The sequence below is a fragment of the Castor canadensis genome, chromosome 3, assembly GCF_047511655.1.
Source record: "Castor canadensis chromosome 3, mCasCan1.hap1v2, whole genome shotgun sequence".
NCBI lineage: Eukaryota > Metazoa > Chordata > Mammalia > Rodentia > Castoridae > Castor > Castor canadensis.
In genome coordinates this window covers 19,709,758-19,728,296 of record NC_133388.1, presented here as the reverse complement: position 1 = coordinate 19,728,296, position 18,539 = coordinate 19,709,758, and the positions used below count along the sequence as shown (strand labels likewise).

The following is an 18,539-nucleotide window of genomic DNA, read 5'->3' as shown; positions in this document are numbered from 1 at the left end:
GAACTTAGGAAAACACCAGGTCACACACTCCTTCTTGGTCGTCCCTGAGAGCCCCGCTCCCCTGCTCGGACGGGACCTACTCACCAAAATAGGGGCCCATATCCATTTTGAACCAGATGGAATAATTGTGACTGATCGAGAAGGGAGCCCGATTCATGTCTTGTCCCTATCATTGGCTGACGAGCATCGTCTGTTTGAGAGTCAACAGGAACCAGGAGGGGACATGACTCATTGGGTAAAAAGATTTCCCACGGCCTGGGCGGAGACTGCGGGAACCGGCCTCGCCAAACACCTCCCGCCCGTAGTTATACAATTGAAGGCTTCTGCTCTCCCCATTCGGGTGAAACAGTATCCTATGCCTGAGGAGGCCCGAAGAGGCATAGCCCCTCATATCCACAGGCTAATAAAGGAAGGAGTACTGCGACCTTGTCAGTCTGCCTGGAATACTCCTCTGCTCCCCGTCCGAAAGCCGGGAAGCGGGGACTATAGGCCTGTGCAAGACCTACGAAAGGTAAACGAGCGGACGGAGGACATTCATCCCACCGTTCCGAATCCCTATACCTTGCTCAGCCACCTACCCCCCTCGCAAGTATGGTATACAACCCTTGATTTGAAAGATGCTTTCTTCAGCATTCCATTGTCAGAAATTAGTCAGCCGCTATTTGCTTTCGAATGGCAAGAAGATGGGGGCCAATCCGGACAGCTCACTTGGACCAGACTGCCGCAAGGATTTAAAAACTCTCCCACCCTGTTTAATGAGGCCCTGAGCCAGGACCTGGAACCTTTTCGTCGGAGCCACCCACGAGTCACTCTATTACAGTATGTTGATGACTTACTGTTAGCGGCAGAAACCCGAGAGGAGTGCATCAAGGCTACTGAACACCTGCTAACGGAATTAGGTGAGCTGGGGTATCGGGCAAGTGCCAAGAAAACTCACATCTGTAAAAGGTCAGTGACATATTTGGGTTATCGGATTGCAGATGGGGCAAGATGGCTGACTGATGCCATGAAACAGACTATTCTGGCTATCCCATCCCCGACATCCACTAGGGGGGTGAGAGAATTCCTGGGCTCCGCGGGGTTCTGTAGACTCTGGATTCCAGGATTTGCGGAAATAGCCAGACCCCTATATGAGGCCACCAAAGAAGCTCCAGATTGGAGTTGGGGAGAGAGAGAACAACAGGCCTTTGATCAGCTAAAAGACGCTCTTTTGCAGGCCCCTGCCTTAGCCTTGCCAGATCCTACAAGACCATTCACTCTGTTTGTAGATGAGAAAAAGGGGGTAGCCAAAGGAGTCTTGACCCAACAGCTAGGTCCCTGGAAGAGACCAGTGGCATACTTTTCCAAGAAATTAGACGCAGTAGCGGCAGGATGGCCCCCCTGCCTCCGCATCATAGCGGCCATTGCCGTGCTGGTGAGAGAAGCCGATAAACTAACCTTTGGACAGGCCCTCTGGGTAACGGCCCCTCACCCGGTGGAGGGAATCCTTAAACAACCCCCTGGGAAATGGATGACGAATGCCAGGCTCACCCACTACCAGGGGCTCTTGTTGGATTCCCCTCGGATCACATTCACAGATCCCGTAATCCTGAACCCTGCCACCTTGTTGCCTAACCCGGAACTGCAGACACCTGTCCATAACTGCAAAGAATTCCTCTCCGAAGTTACACAGGTACGGGCTGACCTAAAGGATACCCCCCTGTCCGGCTGCAAATTAAACTGGTACACGGATGGAAGCAGTTTTTTCCAAGATGGAGCCCGAAGGGCAGGGGCAGCTGTAGTCGACCAAGAAGGAAATACGGTATGGAGCAGCGCCCTCCCACCCGGAACATCAGCCCAAAAAGCGGAATTAATTGCCTTGGCAGAGGCCCTGGAGAGGGCAAAAGGAAAGCGAGTCAATATCTACACCGATAGCCGCTATGCTTTCGGTACCATCCATGTCCACGGGGCCATCTATCGCGAAAGAGGATTCCGCACAGCAGAAGGAAAACATCTAAAGAACCTAGCCGAAGTCCAGCGTCTATTAATGGCAGTGGAAAAACCGAAGGCAGTGGCAGTGATGTATGTCCCCGGCCACCAGTCTGCCAAGACGCCAGAAGCTGTCGGTAACAACAGAGCAGATCAAGAAGCAAAGAGAGTAGCAATGGTGAGTCCTCCCATGGAGACAGGGCAACCTTCCACGGTTGCGGCGATAGACGTGCCGGTCCCAGAGCTCCCTCCGCTACCCCCCCGACCAGAATACTCCACAGAGGATTTCACTTGGATGAGAGCCCACTCCCCCTTTAGAGAAGGGGAAGACGGATGGAAAAGCGACTTGGAAGGCAAGTTAATTCTGCCTGAAAAACTCGGACGATTCCTGTTGGCTAACTTACATAAGTCCACCCATTTGGGGCGGAGAAAATTACTAGACTTGTTGACATCTGCGCAGCTCCGATTTCCGAACCAGACCATAGCAGTCCGCCAAATTGTGGAAGATTGTGCCAGCTGCACAATCATGAAACCAGGACGAAGGGAGGGGCACCATACAGGTACTCGGGAACGGGGGAGGGCTCCGGGAAGAAGTTGGGAAGTGGATTTTACTGAGGTAAAACCGGGAAAGTTTGGGTACAAATATTTGCTGGTATTCATAGATACCTTTTCAGGCTGGGTGGAGGCTTTTCCTACAAAGAAGGAGATGAGTCAGGTAGTGGCAAAGGCTTTGCTAGAGGAAATCATACCCAGATATGGGGTGCCCGAGGCAATTGGGTCAGATAACGGTCCGGCTTTTGTTAGTAAGGTCCTGCAGGGACTAGCCCAGACTATGGGGGCCAATTGGAAGCTACATTGTGAATATAACCCCCAGAGCTCAGGGCAAGTAGAAAGGATGAATAGGACACTAAAGGAGACTTTAGCCAAATTGGCCCTGGAGACTGGCGGTGATTGGGTGACGCTCCTTCCCTTGGCCATCTTCCGAGTCCGGAACTCCCCCTATGTCCATGGGCTAACTCCCTTTGAGATCCTGTATGGGGCTCCACCCCCCATCATTCAGAGGACCTTAAGCCCAGAACTAGGTGATCTGGCCCCAAATTACCTGACCATGTTGCAGGCTTTAGCTAAAGTGCAACAACGGATTTGGCCCTTAATTCAAGCATACCACGCTGTTAAGAGGGACCCGGCTCCGGAACATGGCATAGTCCCGGGTGACATGGTATGGGTTAAAAGGCATCAGTCCAAAACCCTAGAGCCTAGATGGAAAGGACCTTATGTTGTACTGTTTACTACCCCTACCGCCCTCAAGGTTGATGGCATCGGACCTTGGATCCACCACTCCCACGTGCGTCGAGCCAATCATCAAAAACAAGAAGGGGTCAAGGAGTGGACTGTACGGCGGCACCCAGACAACCCATTAAAGCTAAAGCTTTTGTGGCCCCGGGAACATGCAGAGCCTTCAGGAGCAGCCACGGATGGGGTGGCTGATCGCTCTGATCTTGCTCAATGCCCAGAGCGGGAGCCTCGCAGAAACCAACCCTCACCAGCCCTATAAGCAAACCTGGATACTCACCGATGGGGAGACTCATACCACCCTCAACGAGACTACTCGCACTGCCCCCATAGGAACTTGGTGGCCGGAGCTTCAGTTCTGCTTCAGAGACATCAATCCTGCCTACAAGTCTACTGCCCCGGAGTCAGCCCGACGTTATGGGTTTTATGCCTGCCCCGGCCACAAAAAGAACCAGGAATGTGGGGGGATACAATACTCCTTCTGTAGGTCATGGGCATGTGTCACATCCAATGATAGTGAATGGAAATGGGGGATATCAAAATCAGACCTAGTCAAATTTGCCTTTGTAAATGGGATATTAAGGGGGCACAGAATTCCAATACCCACCCATAAATGCCAGCCCACGGATCTAGATAGAATCAAGGTCACTTTCACTGAAACTGGCAAGAAGGACACCCCTGGGTGGATACAAGGTAAGGTATGGGGACTTGTATTTTATAAATATGGTGGACATGCTGGCTCGACCATAGTGGTCAGATTAAAAATTGAGCCCATAGGGCCACCGTCCACAGCAGTAGGCCCCAATAAGGTACTTAGGCCACCCAATGTAAAGCCATCTCCCCAACCTTCCACAACTCACCACCTTCCCTCAACCATAGCTCGGGCTAATGTTACAACTCCAAGACCATCAGAAACCAGCCCTCCCCTGGTGAGGCCCAGTCTCATGACCGCATCTAAAGACCCCCTCTGGGAGCTAGTGGGTGCTGCCTTCCTGACGTCAAACCACACCAACCCTAACATGACTAACTCCTGTTGGTTATGTTATGATGTGAGGCCCCCATTCTATGAGGCAATAGGGCTAAACACCACTCACGATACCTCATCTGAGGAAAACCCTACTCAATGTTCCTGGGGAGACCGTAAGAGAGGTCTGACCATACAGCAGGTAAACGGCCAAGGAACCTGCTTAGGAAAAGTGCCAAAGAACAGACGGGACTTATGTACTGTTATTAACGCCAGTTCTACCTGGGGAAATGCTATTAAATGGGTAATTCCAAAGGACAATGGGTGGTGGCTATGCTCGCGGTCCGGACTCACCCCATGCCTATCAACTAAGGTGTTTAACAGCTCTAAAGAATTCTGTGTTATAGTGGTTGTGCTGCCCCGCATCCTCTATCATTCGGAGGAAAGTCTATATTCATACTGGAATATAGGAACAGGTGAGAGAAAGAAGAGAGAGCCTATTTCTACACTAACCATTGCTACCCTACTTAGCCTAGGGGTGGCTGGGGCAGGGACCGGCATAGCCTCCCTGGCTACTCAACATAAAGGGATGTCTTCGCTGCGCGCAGCCATAGACGAAGATATAGAGAGAATAGAAACCTCCATTAGCCACCTAGAAAAATCCCTCACTTCTCTGTCTGAGGTAGTACTTCAAAACCGACGAGGTCTGGACTTGTTGTTCCTCCAAAAAGGGGGACTATGTGTTGCTCTAGGGGAAGAATGTTGTTTTTACGCTGACCATACCGGAGTTGTTCGTGACTCCATGTCTAAACTCCGAAAGAGCCTGGAACAAAGAAAACGAGAAAAAGAGGCAGGGGAAAGCTGGTTCGAGTCTTGGTTTAACCAGTCCCCATGGATGGCTACCCTTTTATCTGCACTGGCAGGGCCAATAATAATCATCCTACTGCTTGTTACCATAGGACCCTGGATTCTAAACCGACTTATGACTTTTGTCAAAAGTCGAATTAATACTATCCAACTTCTGGTCCTCCGCCAACAATATCAGGCTCTTCATCCTCTCGAGGATGATTCCTCAATTTAGGCCATAAGAAAGGGGGGAATGAAAGGAATATGAGGTCTCAGCGGGCCCCAACCCCCTTGTTGGAGAAACCAGTACCAAACATCCCATGTAGATAAGATAAGCAATGAGGCAGGGCTCAGTTAGGGCATATAGAATGTGAGGAATGCAAGATGTGAGATACGAGCAAGATGTGAGATACGAGCAAGATGTGAGGTACGAGCAAGATGTGAAGTACGTGCAGGATGTGCTCTGCCTACTTGTCTAATGTTGATAACAAAAATATGCACGCCACTGCAGTCTATATAAGATTTCCCCCTAAGAGGCTCAGGGTCTTGCTTTCCTAACCGGTCCTGCGTGTCCGTGTGGGAGCTCGACCCTGGCTAGCCAGTCCAATAAACTCTGCTTTGTTGATTGCATTCACGCCTGGCTCTCTGTCTCTCGGGGGAATAGGATTCCGGGTCCTAACACAAATAAAGTAATCTAAAATTGGCAGAGGCTACATGGGAAGGGGACCAGGAAGTAGCGAAGAGGTCTGGTAGAAATGAACCAGTGTTGGCTGCAATACACAAGTGCATGGAAGCAACACTAGGAATCTCTCTGTATAGCTATCTTTATCCCAAACTAGCAAAAGCGATATGCCTTTCTTATTATCTCTTATGTTTTCTCTTTAACAAAATCAGAGAACAAGAGGACAGAACAGGTTCTCCCTAGAAGCAGGGTGTTGAGGGAGTGGGGGAGGAGGGGGCACAAACAATGTATACACATGTAAGTAAATGTAAAAACAATAAAATGAGAAAAAAAAGACAGAGAATTACAAATTGGCTTAAAAATGCAAGACCCAACCATTTGCTGCTTACAAGAAATGCATCTCTCTGACAAAGACAAACATTGGCTTAGAGTCAAAGGGTAGAAAAAGACCTATCAAACAAATGCATTCCACAAGTATACAAGAGTATCTATATTCATATCTGATAAAGCAAATTTCAGAACAAGATTAGTCAGAGGAGACAATGAAAGTCACTAAATATTAATAAAGGGAACAACCCCTCAAAAGGAAGTAACAATTCTTAACATATATGTGTTAAATGTTGGTGCACCCAACTACATTAACAAAACAATACTGAGTGTAAAAGCACAGATGGACTCCAACACAATAATAGTGGGAGACTTCAATACTCTACTCTCACAAATAGATAGGTCATCCAGACCAAAATAAGAAAAAGATCAAGAAAGAATCCTCAGAATTGACACTACAGACCAAATGGACTTAACAGACATCTACAGAGTATATTACCCAGCTAACATGCAATATACATTCTTAGCAGCCCATGAAACTCTCCAAAGTAGATGTTTTAGGACACAAAGTAAGTCTCAGAAAATGTAATTAGATTGAAATAAGTCTCTATACTCCATCAGATCACAATGGAATAAATGCAGAACTCAACAATAGAAACTACAGAAAAATTTCAAACATATGGAGATGAACAATTCATTGAATGACCAATGGGTCATTAAAGAAGTGAGAGGGGTGGAATAAATAAGTTCCTAGAATCTAATGAAAATGAAAACCTACAATCTACCGTAACCTTTGGGATACAGCAAAGGCAGTGCTGACAGAATAACTTACAGTATTGGATGCCTATATTTAAAATCAAGAGAGATCACAAATAAATAATCTAATGGTGGACTTCTAGCTTTTAGAAAAACAAGTACAAGCTAAACTCAAAACTAACAGGAAGAAATAATAAAAATAAGGGTCAAAATCAATGAAATGGAGACCAAAAAAAAATGATACAAAGACTCTATGAAATAGAAAATTGGTTTGCCAAAAAGATAGATAAGACTGATAAATGCTTAGCCAATCTGACTAGGAGGAGGAAGGACAAAAACCAAATTAATAAAATTAGAGATGAAGAAGGGGATAACACAACAAATACCAATGAAATCCAGAGGATCATTAAGGAATACTTCAAAAGCTGTATTCAAATAAACTGAAAAATTTAGAATAAATTGATAAATTTCTAGATGCATTTAAACAACCAAAACTGAACCAAGAAGAGATAAATCACCTAAATAGCTCTATAACAAGTAATAATATTGAAGCAGTAATACAGTCTCCTCACAAAGAAAAGTCTAGGACCCAATGGACTTACTGCTGAATTCTACCAGACTTTTAAAGAACTAATACCAGTACTCCTCACACATTTCCACAAAATAAAAAGGGAAAGAACACTACCAAATTTACTCTATTAAGCCAATATTATACTCATTCCAAAATTGGACAAGGGAACAACAACAAAAGAAGAGAATTATAGGCCAAGTCTCTTTAATGAACATGGACAACAAAGTTCTCAATAAAATACTTGCAAATCAAATTCAATGACACATCAAAAAGATCATACACCATGATCAAGTTGGTTGCATTCCAGGGACAGAATGGTGGTTTGATATATGCAAATCAATAAATACAATACAGTATATAAACACAGTCAAAGACAAAAAACACATGATCATCTCAATAGATGCGGAAAAAGCCTTTGACAAAATTCAACACCCTTTCATGATAAAATCTCTGAAGAAACTAGGAATAGAAGGCATATATTTCAACATAATAAAGGATATATTTGACAAACCTATAGCTACCATCATACTAAATGGTGAAAAACTGAAACTATTTCCTCTGAAGTCAGGAATGAGACATGCTTATTCAACATAGTTTTGGAATTCCTATCAGTAAGACAGTTAGAAGAAATAAAAGGTATACAAAAAGGAATGGAAGAAGTCAAATTATCCCTATTTGCAGATGATTTGATCTTATACTTAAAAGACCCTCAGAAATTTTCCAAAAGAACTCTTAGACATCATAAACACTTTCAGGAAAGTATCAGGAAAGAAAATCAATATACACCCCAAGAATAAGCAGAAGGGGATACTATCAAGCCTCTACTCCCCATCTAGACACAAGAAAACACCAGAACTCAACTACTGCCCAGTCCTATACAATCCTTCATAACATGACAACAATAGTGGCACAAGGGATTGGAACCCTGAATTAAAAACAACCTCAGATGTATAACTTTCAATGCAGAAGTATGAAGCAGCAAGGCAACAGCTCTCCCTTAAAAGCCAACTCCACCACTAAGGATTTAACAACAATGAAAAGGAGGATATATCAAATATTGAATTTCAAAAATAACAGTAAGAATGATTAATGAGCTCAAAGAAGAGACACAGAACTAGTAACTGAACTCAAAGAGAATATGAATAAACTAAAAGAGAATTCAAACAGATGAATAAAATTAAGAAGAATATGCAGACTATAAAAGAGTAAATCAATAAAGATACAGAAATCCTGAAAAATAATCAATTTGAAATTAGAAGTTCCATATCCCAAATAAAAATGTCAATTAAAAGCTTGGTGACATTGGCTTGCTACAAATGATTTCAATTACACTGATGGCTTCTCGCATTAAAAAAAAAAAAAAAAAGCTTGGTGAACAGAGTGGACCAAGTTGAAAACAGAGTACCAGAAACAGAAGACAAAGTAGAGGAACAGGATCAAACAGTCAAAGAACATGTAAAAATGCTAAGAAAATATAAATGGAACATGACAGACACGTGGAACACCATCAAAAGACCAAACCTACAAATCATGGGTATAGAAGAAACTAAAGGTGTAAATAAACTATTCAATGAAGTAATGGCTGAAAACTTCCACAACCTTGAGAAAGAGAAGAACATACAGTTGTAAGAAGCTTACAGAAAACCAAACTGTAAGGACCAAAAAAGAAACACACCCCACCCCAGCCATAATCAAAACACTCAATGTATAGAACAAATAAAGAATACTGAAAGCTGCAAAAGAGAAAAGACAAGTCACATATAAAGGCAAACCCATTAGAATAACAGATTTCTCAACACAAACTCTAAGCACAAGAAAGACATGAAAAGACATATTTCAGGCCTGAAAGATAACAACTGTCAACCTATACTAGCATACCCAGCAAAACTATCCTTCCTAATTGAAAGGCAAAGTAAAATCTTCCACAACAAGCAAAAACTAAAGGAATTCATGACTACCAAACCAGCACTGCAGAAAATACATAAAGGACCCTTACACACAGAACAAGAAATTAGAGTGAGACAGGAAGATATAAGAAAGAATAAACCTTTTTGATCAAACAAACAAAAAAACAAGGAATAGGTAAAAAGTAAATATCAGGAGAATAAAAATTACTGGAAACACCATGCATCTCTCAAAACTAAACTGAATGTCAATGGCCTCAATGCCCCAATCAAAAATCATATAAATTGGGTCAAAAAGTAAGACCCAACCATATGTTGCTTGTAAGAGACTCATCTCACTAAAAAGAAAAAACAACACTGGCCTAGTGTCAAAGGGTGGAAAAAGGTTTCCAAGCAAATGAACTCCACAAACAGGCAAGAGTAGCTATACTTATAGCTGACAGATAAGACTTCAGACTACAATCAGTCAGAAGAGACAATGGAGGTCATTTCATATTAAAGGAATAATTCATCAAGAGAAAATATCATTGCTTAACATATACGCACTAAACATATGGGTAACCAACTACATTTTAAAAACACTAATGGACCTAAAAGCACAGACAGACCCTAACATAGTGATAAAAATCTAGATGCATATGATCAGCCAAAATTGAACCAAGAAGATATTAACCACCTATTTAGACCTATAACAAGCAATGAGACTGAAGCAGTAATAGTCTCCATACAAAGAAGAGCCCTGCACTCTTCAAGACCATTAAAAAAAGAACTATTACCAATACTCCTCAAACTTTTCCAGGAAATAGAAAGAGAAGGAACACTACCAAACTCATTATATGAAGCCAGTATTACACTCATTGTGAAACCCAATGAAGATACAACAACAAAAAGAATTATAGACCATTATCTTTAATGAATATAGATGCAAAGATTCTCACCAAAATACTGGCAAACAGAATTCAACAACACATCAAAAAGATCATATATCACGACCAAGTTGGTTTCATCCCAGGGATGCAAGGATTACTCAATATACATAAATCTATAAATGTAATACAGCATATAAACAGATGCAAGGTAAAAACCACATGACCCTCTCAATGGATGCAGAAAAAGCCTGTGACAAAATTTAGCACCCTTTCATGACAAAAGCTCTGAAGAAACTAGTAGTAGAAGGAATGTTCCTCAACATAATAAAGGCTATAAATGAAAAAACAATAGCCAACATATACAACTGAAATCATTCCCAATAAAGTCAGGAATGAGACAGGGATGCTCACTTTCCCACTCCAATTCAATATAGTTTGAGAATTCCTAGCCAGAGCAATAAGACAAGAACAAGTAATAAAAGAGATTAAAACAGAGAAGTCAAACTATCCCTATTTGTAGATGACACAATCTTATGCATAAAAGAGCCTAAAAACTCCACCAAAAACTATTAAAAAACTTTTTTGGCAAAGTAGCAGGATACAAAATTGATTAATAACTGGTAGCCTGCTTACATACCAACAATGAACAGACTGAGAAAGAAATCAGGGAACAATCCCATTTACAATAGCCTGCAAAAAAATAATTAAGTGGCTTGGAATTAATTTAATGAAGGAAATGAAAGACCTTTCCAAAGAAAGATATAAACCACTGAAGAGAGAAATTGAAGAAGACATCAGAAAATGGAAAGATCTCCCATGCTCATGGACTGGTGGAATCAACATTGTGAAAATGCCCACACTACTAAAAGTAATCTGCATATGCAATACAATCGAATACCAATGACATTCTTCACAGAGATAGAAAAATCAATGTTAAAATATATATGGAAACACAAAAAACCTCAGATAGCCAAAGCAATTCTGAGCAAAAAGTCCAATGCTGGAGGTACCACAATTCTCGACTTCAAACTATACTATAGAGCCATAACAATAAAAACAGCATGATACTGGCACAAAAACAGACATGAAGACAAATGGATTAGAAGACCCAGAAATAAACCCATATATCTAAACAACAACAACAAAAAAATAAACACTGGATTGCAAAGATAAAAAAAATACACGAAGAAGTGTTCAACTTCCTTGGCTATAAAAGAGATGCAAATCAAAACTACACTTAAGATTTCTTCTCACCCCAGTTAGAATGGCCATATTCAAGGGCAAAAACAACAACAAATGCTGGTGAAGATGCAGCAAAACAGGAACCCTTATACACTGTTGGTGGGAATGCAAATTAGTACAACTATTATGGAAAGCAGTATGGAGAGTCCTCAAAAAGCTAAAGATAAATTGGGTGCCAGTGGCTCACGCCTGTAATCCTAGGTACTCAGGAGGCAGAAATCAGGAGGATCACAGTTCAAAGCCAGCCCGGGCAAATGTTCACAAGACCCTATCTCGAAGTACCCTTAACAAAAATAGGGCTGGTGGAGTGGCTCAAAGTGAAGGTCCTCAGTTCAAGCCCCAGTATCACAAAAAAAAAAAAAAAAAAAAAAAAAAAGCTAAAGATAGAACTGCCATATGATCCAGTGATATGGCTCTAGGCATATACCCAAAAGAATGTAAGTCAGGATACAATAGAGACACCTGTGCACCGATGTTCACTGCAGCACTATTCATAATAGCCAAGCTTTGGAAACAACCCAGATGCCCTACAACTGATGAATGGATCAAGAATATATATATATATATGTATATAAAACACACACACACACACACACACGCAATGGAGTTTTACTCAGCCATAAGGAATAATGACATGTGGTTTGAAGGTAAATGGATGCAATTGGAGTATATGATATTAAGTGAAGTAAGCCAGGCTCAGAAAGACAAAGACCACATGTGTTCTTTCATATGTGGAAGATAGATCCAAAAGATAAACATACACACAAAAACAAACATGATCATATACAAACTTCTGCTTAGAACATGTTTGTAACAGTAAAACTACTCTATGGAACTTGGGGAAGGAGGGAAAGGAAAAGAGAACGACAGAGCATCAACAACATCATAAAACATAACATCTGTGAAGGTACAGGAAATAATGGTGTATATTGAAAGCTGTTGAAAAACAGGAGTGGGGTGGGAGGTAAAGGGGTAAGGGAGAGTAACAGAAGGGGTTGAACTGACCAAAGTAAAGTATACTCACACCAAGGGTACATTGAGAAACCCCTCTGAATATCGACTTAAATATGAATAATAAAAGGCAGAACTGTAAAATAGGTACAGTGTGTGGGGGGGAGGATTTGTAGGGGGAGATTTGTGGGAGGGGGAGGGTGAACAAAGGAGATTAAGGTGAGGGAAAATGGTTGATGGACTTCATATACAAAATAAAACAAAGAAACCTCTTGCAATAGTTTTAAGTGGGGCAGGAGGGGTCAAGGGGAAGAGACTGTGGGGGTGATCTAACCAATGTGCAATATAAGCCTATTTGGAATTGTCACAATGAATCCTCTCTGTACAATGAATATATTCTAATAAAAAATTAATGGGAAAAAACTACAGAAATAAAGATCTATTTATAACTTAAAAACACTGACTGCATAGGACAAAAACAGCAATGCCAATTGAAGGGGATTGTAGGAGAGAAAGAAAGAATGAAAACGCTAGGCAAGGATAACTTTAAAAGGGGGAGGACAGGGGATCAGGAACCAATGTAAAGATCAGTTCGAGCTGAATCAACATGGGTCGTAACACATGGGTACATGAGAGCAATAGCAGGAATCTTTCTGTACAGCTATCCTTAACTCAACTAGCAAAAATGCTTTGTCTTTCTTATTATGCTTATGTCTTTTCTTCAACAAAATCAGTCACAATGGCAGAACAAGACCTGCCTGAAACTGAGGAGGAGAGGGGGGGCAGGGTGAGGGAGGGGGGCAGGGTGGAGAAATGACCAAACAATGTATGCATATGTGAATACATGAACAAAAAAATTTTAAATTTTAAAAATTAAAAAAAAAGGGGGGGGAGGACAATAGCCAGAATTGAAGTCTTTATAGAGACCGTAACTTCAGACTTTTAGTTAAGAATGTGTTAAATAGTTAACAATAACCATAAAAGAAAGGAATAAACTAAGTTCTAAGCAAACAGAAGGAAGGAAAAAATTAATTGAATGACTTGCAAATTCATGCTATCTAACTTCAAGTTGACCTTTACTTATGGCTAGAAAATCCTTTTCATCTACTGACTCTATCACACTTCTTACAGCAACAGTTCCCAATTTTTCCAGCTGGAATTCCTCCTACAGAGTTCCCATTCTACAATATTCTTTACTGCTTTACTGAGAAATTAAAAGCTGTACGTATATCTTCATCTACCCTAGGTTAATAGCAACTTTGCTCTGACAATTGAACCCCTTGTCTCTCTACACTAACAGTATCATCTGCCTCCTACAAATATACCTAGTTCTGCTTCATCCTAAAATAGATTTCCCCACCTCTGCTATATCTTTTAAAGCTTTTGTTTTGTTTTGTTTTGAGACAGGTCACACTATAGTCTGAGTGGGCCTTGAACTCATAATCCTCCTGCCTCAGCCTCCTGTGTGCTACAGATATAGGCCTGCAACACTACACCTATGTCTCTTTTAAAGTTAAAGCATCTCTCTAAGTTTCCAGTTCTGAATTACACATAACCACAAAGGAGGCAAAATTTAGTTTCTTCTAACATGTCACTAAAAATGGCTTAGTTTAAGGATGATCATAGAAGGTCCCATAAAGTAAAAACCGGGTATAATTTTCTTAATGCAGCACCACGAGCAAGTAGGCATTGAGTACAAAATATTTAAATTATTTTATGTTCCTATGATTTACTTCTTATACTTGTGAAGGTTAGAAAATTGTGACAATGTAATCTATGTTCAAGTCTGAGGGCCTCTTACCCTTTTTCAGTTTCCGGACAGCCAACATACAATGACTAGGAGAGAGATCCCATATTCTTAAGGTTTTATCATCACTTACAGTAGCACAGATGGGCAGATAAGGATGTGTAGCCAAACCCCACACCTCTCCTTCCATATGCCCCTATAAAGAAAACACAGTTAAAATCAATTTAACCTAAAAATATATGCATGACAGAGTGGGTAGCTCCACAGACCTGCTCACCAGTAAAACTGATGGAAAAAATTTAACACAACTAAATTCTAGAAATGGTTTGTAGGAGACACAACAAATGATGGACTATTTATTCAAGAAAATCTGCTAAAATTTGGTAACTATTTGAGTCTATCATACTTACACTAAGATCCAGCCGAGTTTAATCTTGGTTATACCAAAAAAACCAAGGTATAAAGTGAGATCCAGTCCAGCCCCTCATCTCAACTCATCCAGAGGAAAACATCATGCTAAACAGATGCAAACAAGAACCCCTGGCTTTTTCCCTACAGTACCTGGTTGGAGGTCATCTTCCTAGGAGGGCAGGAGGCCAGAGTGCCTCAATCCTGTCCCCAGATGCCTGATTGTGGAGGACAAATTTTTGGTCACTGCAGCTGACAGGCAGAAGCTTTCTTCTTCTCCCCAACCCTTATTCCTGATGAAAACTCTATCTTGGGTGCAGTGCCACTTAGAATAATGAAGCCCTGAGGCCTCCTGAACCCCAGGAGGCCTGAGGCTACTGCTCCTTCCCATCACACCAAGCACTCAGCTCCTACAGCATGGGACACTTAGACGGAAACATTCACTCTCCTTACTCTCAATTCTGAGCCCTGGCTCAGATAATTTTCCTGACAGAAGAAATAAGCCAGAAAAGTACTTCCTAATCTCTTTTTAATGAAATTGACTTCATTTGCAGCACAGTAAGAAAAATTCATCCCTAAGAGTGCTGTCAAAAACTGGAGGCTATGCTGAAAGGTAATTGGGAGCAGATTGGTAGACTCAAATGATATATGTCTAAACTGTAGATCAGCTAGTTTGTCTAAGGGAACTAGAGAAATCTCAAAAAGCCCCTCTCTCTGCTTCCTGGCCACCATGATGTGTACTGCTTAACTCCACCACACACTCCCTGCCATGATGTCACCTCTGAAACCCTGAGCCAGAATGGATCTGTCCTGCCTTAAGTTGTTTCTGTCAGGTATTTGGTAGCAGGGACAAAAAAGTAACTAATACAGAAAATTAGTTCCAGAGAAATGGGGTCATTGCTGAAGTAGGAGAATCAGTTTGAGGCCAAGTCTGAGAGACATAGCGTGACCACTAAACAAAAACAAATACAAACAAAAACTCCACCCTGACTCCAGCATTTTTTAGTTAAAAGACATATAACGTAATTGAAGTTAGTGAGCATCTGATACATATTCTCCTCAAGATACAAGACATTAGCATAAGAAAGGATTAAAGCATGTTCAGCATCCTCACCTATGTGTACTCTTTGGTGTCCTAACAAGTGAAATAGATTGGAAGAGAATAAGTCTGTATTAAGAAAGAAAATAATTTTTTGTCAGGATAAAAGGTAAGCCAAAGTTTGGTATTACTATATGGAACTGCATGAGAATTTTTCATCAGGATAGATTCTACCTCACTGTGTTTTTTAATATTTTTCCTTTTTTTAAAAAATTTTTTATTATTCATTTATTCTAATGTGTGTACATTGTTTGGGTCATTTTTCCCTCCTGCCCTCCTCCCCCCTCACTCTGTTTTATAGTGTTTCTTCAGTGTACATTTAAAAATCTAATATGTCTTTTTTTTTTTTTTTTTTTTTGCAGTACTGGAGTTGGAAGTCAGGGCCTCATGCTTGCTAGGTAGCACTCTACCACTGGTACCACACCCCTAGCCCTTACTTTGCTTTTCAGATGGGTCTCATGTTTTTGTCAGGGCCAGCCTCAGACCACAATCTTACCACCTTGACGTCTAACCTCCTGAGAAGGTGGGATTACTGACTTATGCCACCATGTGTGACCTTTTGCTGCAGTACTAGGGTTTGAACTAGGGCCTCATGCTTGCTAGGCAGGCAATCTACCATTTGAGTCACCTCCCAAACCTTTTTTGTGTTTATTTTTCAGGCAGGGTCTTGTGTTTCTGCCCAGGGCTAGCCTCAGACTGAGATCCTCTTACTTATGACCTCCCATGTAACTGGGACTGCAGATGAGTTCCATCACACCCAGCTTATTATTCAGATGGGGTCTCACATCTTTTTTGCCCAGGCTGGCCTGGAACCATGATCCTTCCAATATCTGCCACTCAAGCAGCTGGGATCACAGGCATGAGCCATCACGCCCCAGCCCAGCTTGTGTGTGTGTGTGTATAGTATTGGGGTTTGAATCCAGGGACTTGCACTTGCCAGGTAGGCATTCTACCACTTAAATCATGCCCCCAGCCCTTTTTGGGGATAGGGTCTTATGTTTATGCCCCAGCTATCCTAGACCACAATCTATTTATACTTCATGCATAGCTTGGATAACAGGCACCTGCCAGCATACCCTGCTTTTATTGGCTGAGATGGGATCCCAGGACCTTTTTTTCCCTCTGGGATGGCCATGAACCACGATCCTCCTGATCTCCACATCCTGAATAGCTAGGATTACAGGCATGAGCCCCTGCAACGGGCAGTGGTTTGTCTTTATTTTTTTTAATTTTTTTTTCCAAGCAATCAAACATATCCTTTATTCTCACAAAAGACCTAAATTTATTGTTCCTTTAGGACAAGAAAGAGGCCCAAATTGTAAATCCAACAGAAACATTATGGATTAAGCATTGGAGTGGTCTACACAGCAATTCTCTTGAAAAAAGAATAAAAAGAAAAAAGGGGCAAGAGAAAGAAGAGAATAAAAAGTGACGCATAGTCTAATATTAATGAGAAATCTTGAAACTCTACTATTAAATTGCTACATTATAATAAAGAGACTTACAAATAGATCTCAGTGAAAATCAAATGAGTCCTCACTAGATTTCAATGTAAAGAGAAAACTGATTCTTGACAGAACAGGCATCAGACAATGGTGGTAAAATCAATAAACTCTTTAAAATATGAGACAAAGATAAATCCTGGCTCTACTTGAAAACATGCTTTCTATCCTTGTCTATATCTTGGACAATATGCAAATTGCAATGGGAAACAAGATAGATAAAATCTAAACACTTTCAAATGTATCATTTCACATGTTTTTCATCCCAGCATTTGGAAAACAGAAGTTGGAACATTCTAAGACAGAGTCTCACTAACTTTTTGCCCCAACTGGCCTTGAACTGCGATTTGACCCTATTACCTTTGCCTCCCTAGTAGCTGAGATTATAGCCCTAATTCACCATTCCTGGGAAGATGTTAAGGACCATGTGGCCAGCAGCTATTACTGCCATTTATTTGCATTTCTGTCACACAAGTTTTTATATTTCTGTAGGTTTAATATATTTTCACTGATAAATGTTTCAGTAATAAAATTTTAGCAGTCATACACTTATTCTAGTTTTGTAAATTAGGATCTTAAGAATGAGCTAATCGAAGAATTCCCTAGAAAAATAACTGCCTGTGTTCAACAAACTTCAAATAAATAAAATTAAATATGAAATAAATCATTGGACTAAATTAATTATAATTAGCTTTTTCTTTACATTGGCTGGTTTTGGGATAAGAATTTGCTTTAAATATTGGCAATATGCATATTTATTTACTGATATGTAGTCATTTGCCTATCATTAAGTTTTCTCTGAATATATTCACATTACAAATTCATTCCTAATTAATTTAACATTATTTTTCACCACTATCAACTTTTGCCTCTTAAGTACTAAAAGAATAAGTTGCATGCAAAAGAAAAAAAAAATCATAAAAGTACCTGAACCAAAAGTGTTATTGGGCCACTTTTATCCACTTCTAGTATTTCACCATTCTTTGTGCCAACTAAAATATGACCATGTCCTAATGATATGGCACGTATAGATGGGTTGTCTTCCAAGAGCAGACCTGAAATGTTAAATGTAGATATGAAGTTAATATAACACCATGATATATGTATTGGCAATGATGCTATTTTGACAGTGAAAATCACATCACAAGGTTGTGTTCTCCTGCATTTTAAGTATCTAATAACATACTGCATTTCCTTCAATAATCAATTTATTAATCTCAAAGTAAGTCCACCTACATAGCAAATTCTGTTCTATCCCAGACCCCCTATCATTCTGGCAACTACCTTTTTATAATTCTTCTTTAAAATTTTTTATTATATTATTGTTGTACTAGGGGTACATTGTGACATTTACAAAAGTGCTTACAGTATATCTTAAATTTACTCCCCCCCAATCATTCTTCTTTATCC

General features: G+C 40.8%; 1 protein-coding gene across 14 annotated transcripts in view; it reads right to left on the bottom strand.

The window, feature by feature from the left end:
- Nucleotides 1-18,539, bottom strand: part of Eml5 (EMAP like 5) — a 165,784-nt gene that overhangs the window by 74,309 nt on the left and 72,936 nt on the right. For all 14 annotated transcript variants that reach the window (XR_012446066.1, XR_012446065.1, XR_012446068.1 and 11 more), the window contains 2 exons: nt 18,057-18,184; nt 14,175-14,316 (listed from right to left, as the gene is read on the bottom strand). Coding sequence is in view for 10 of the 14 variants with exons in the window: in XM_074067361.1 (XP_073923462.1) it covers nt 14,175-14,316; nt 18,057-18,184 (270 nt within the window). In the remaining 4 variants the exon portion in view is untranslated. The remainder of the gene's footprint in view (nt 1-14,174; nt 14,317-18,056; nt 18,185-18,539) is intronic.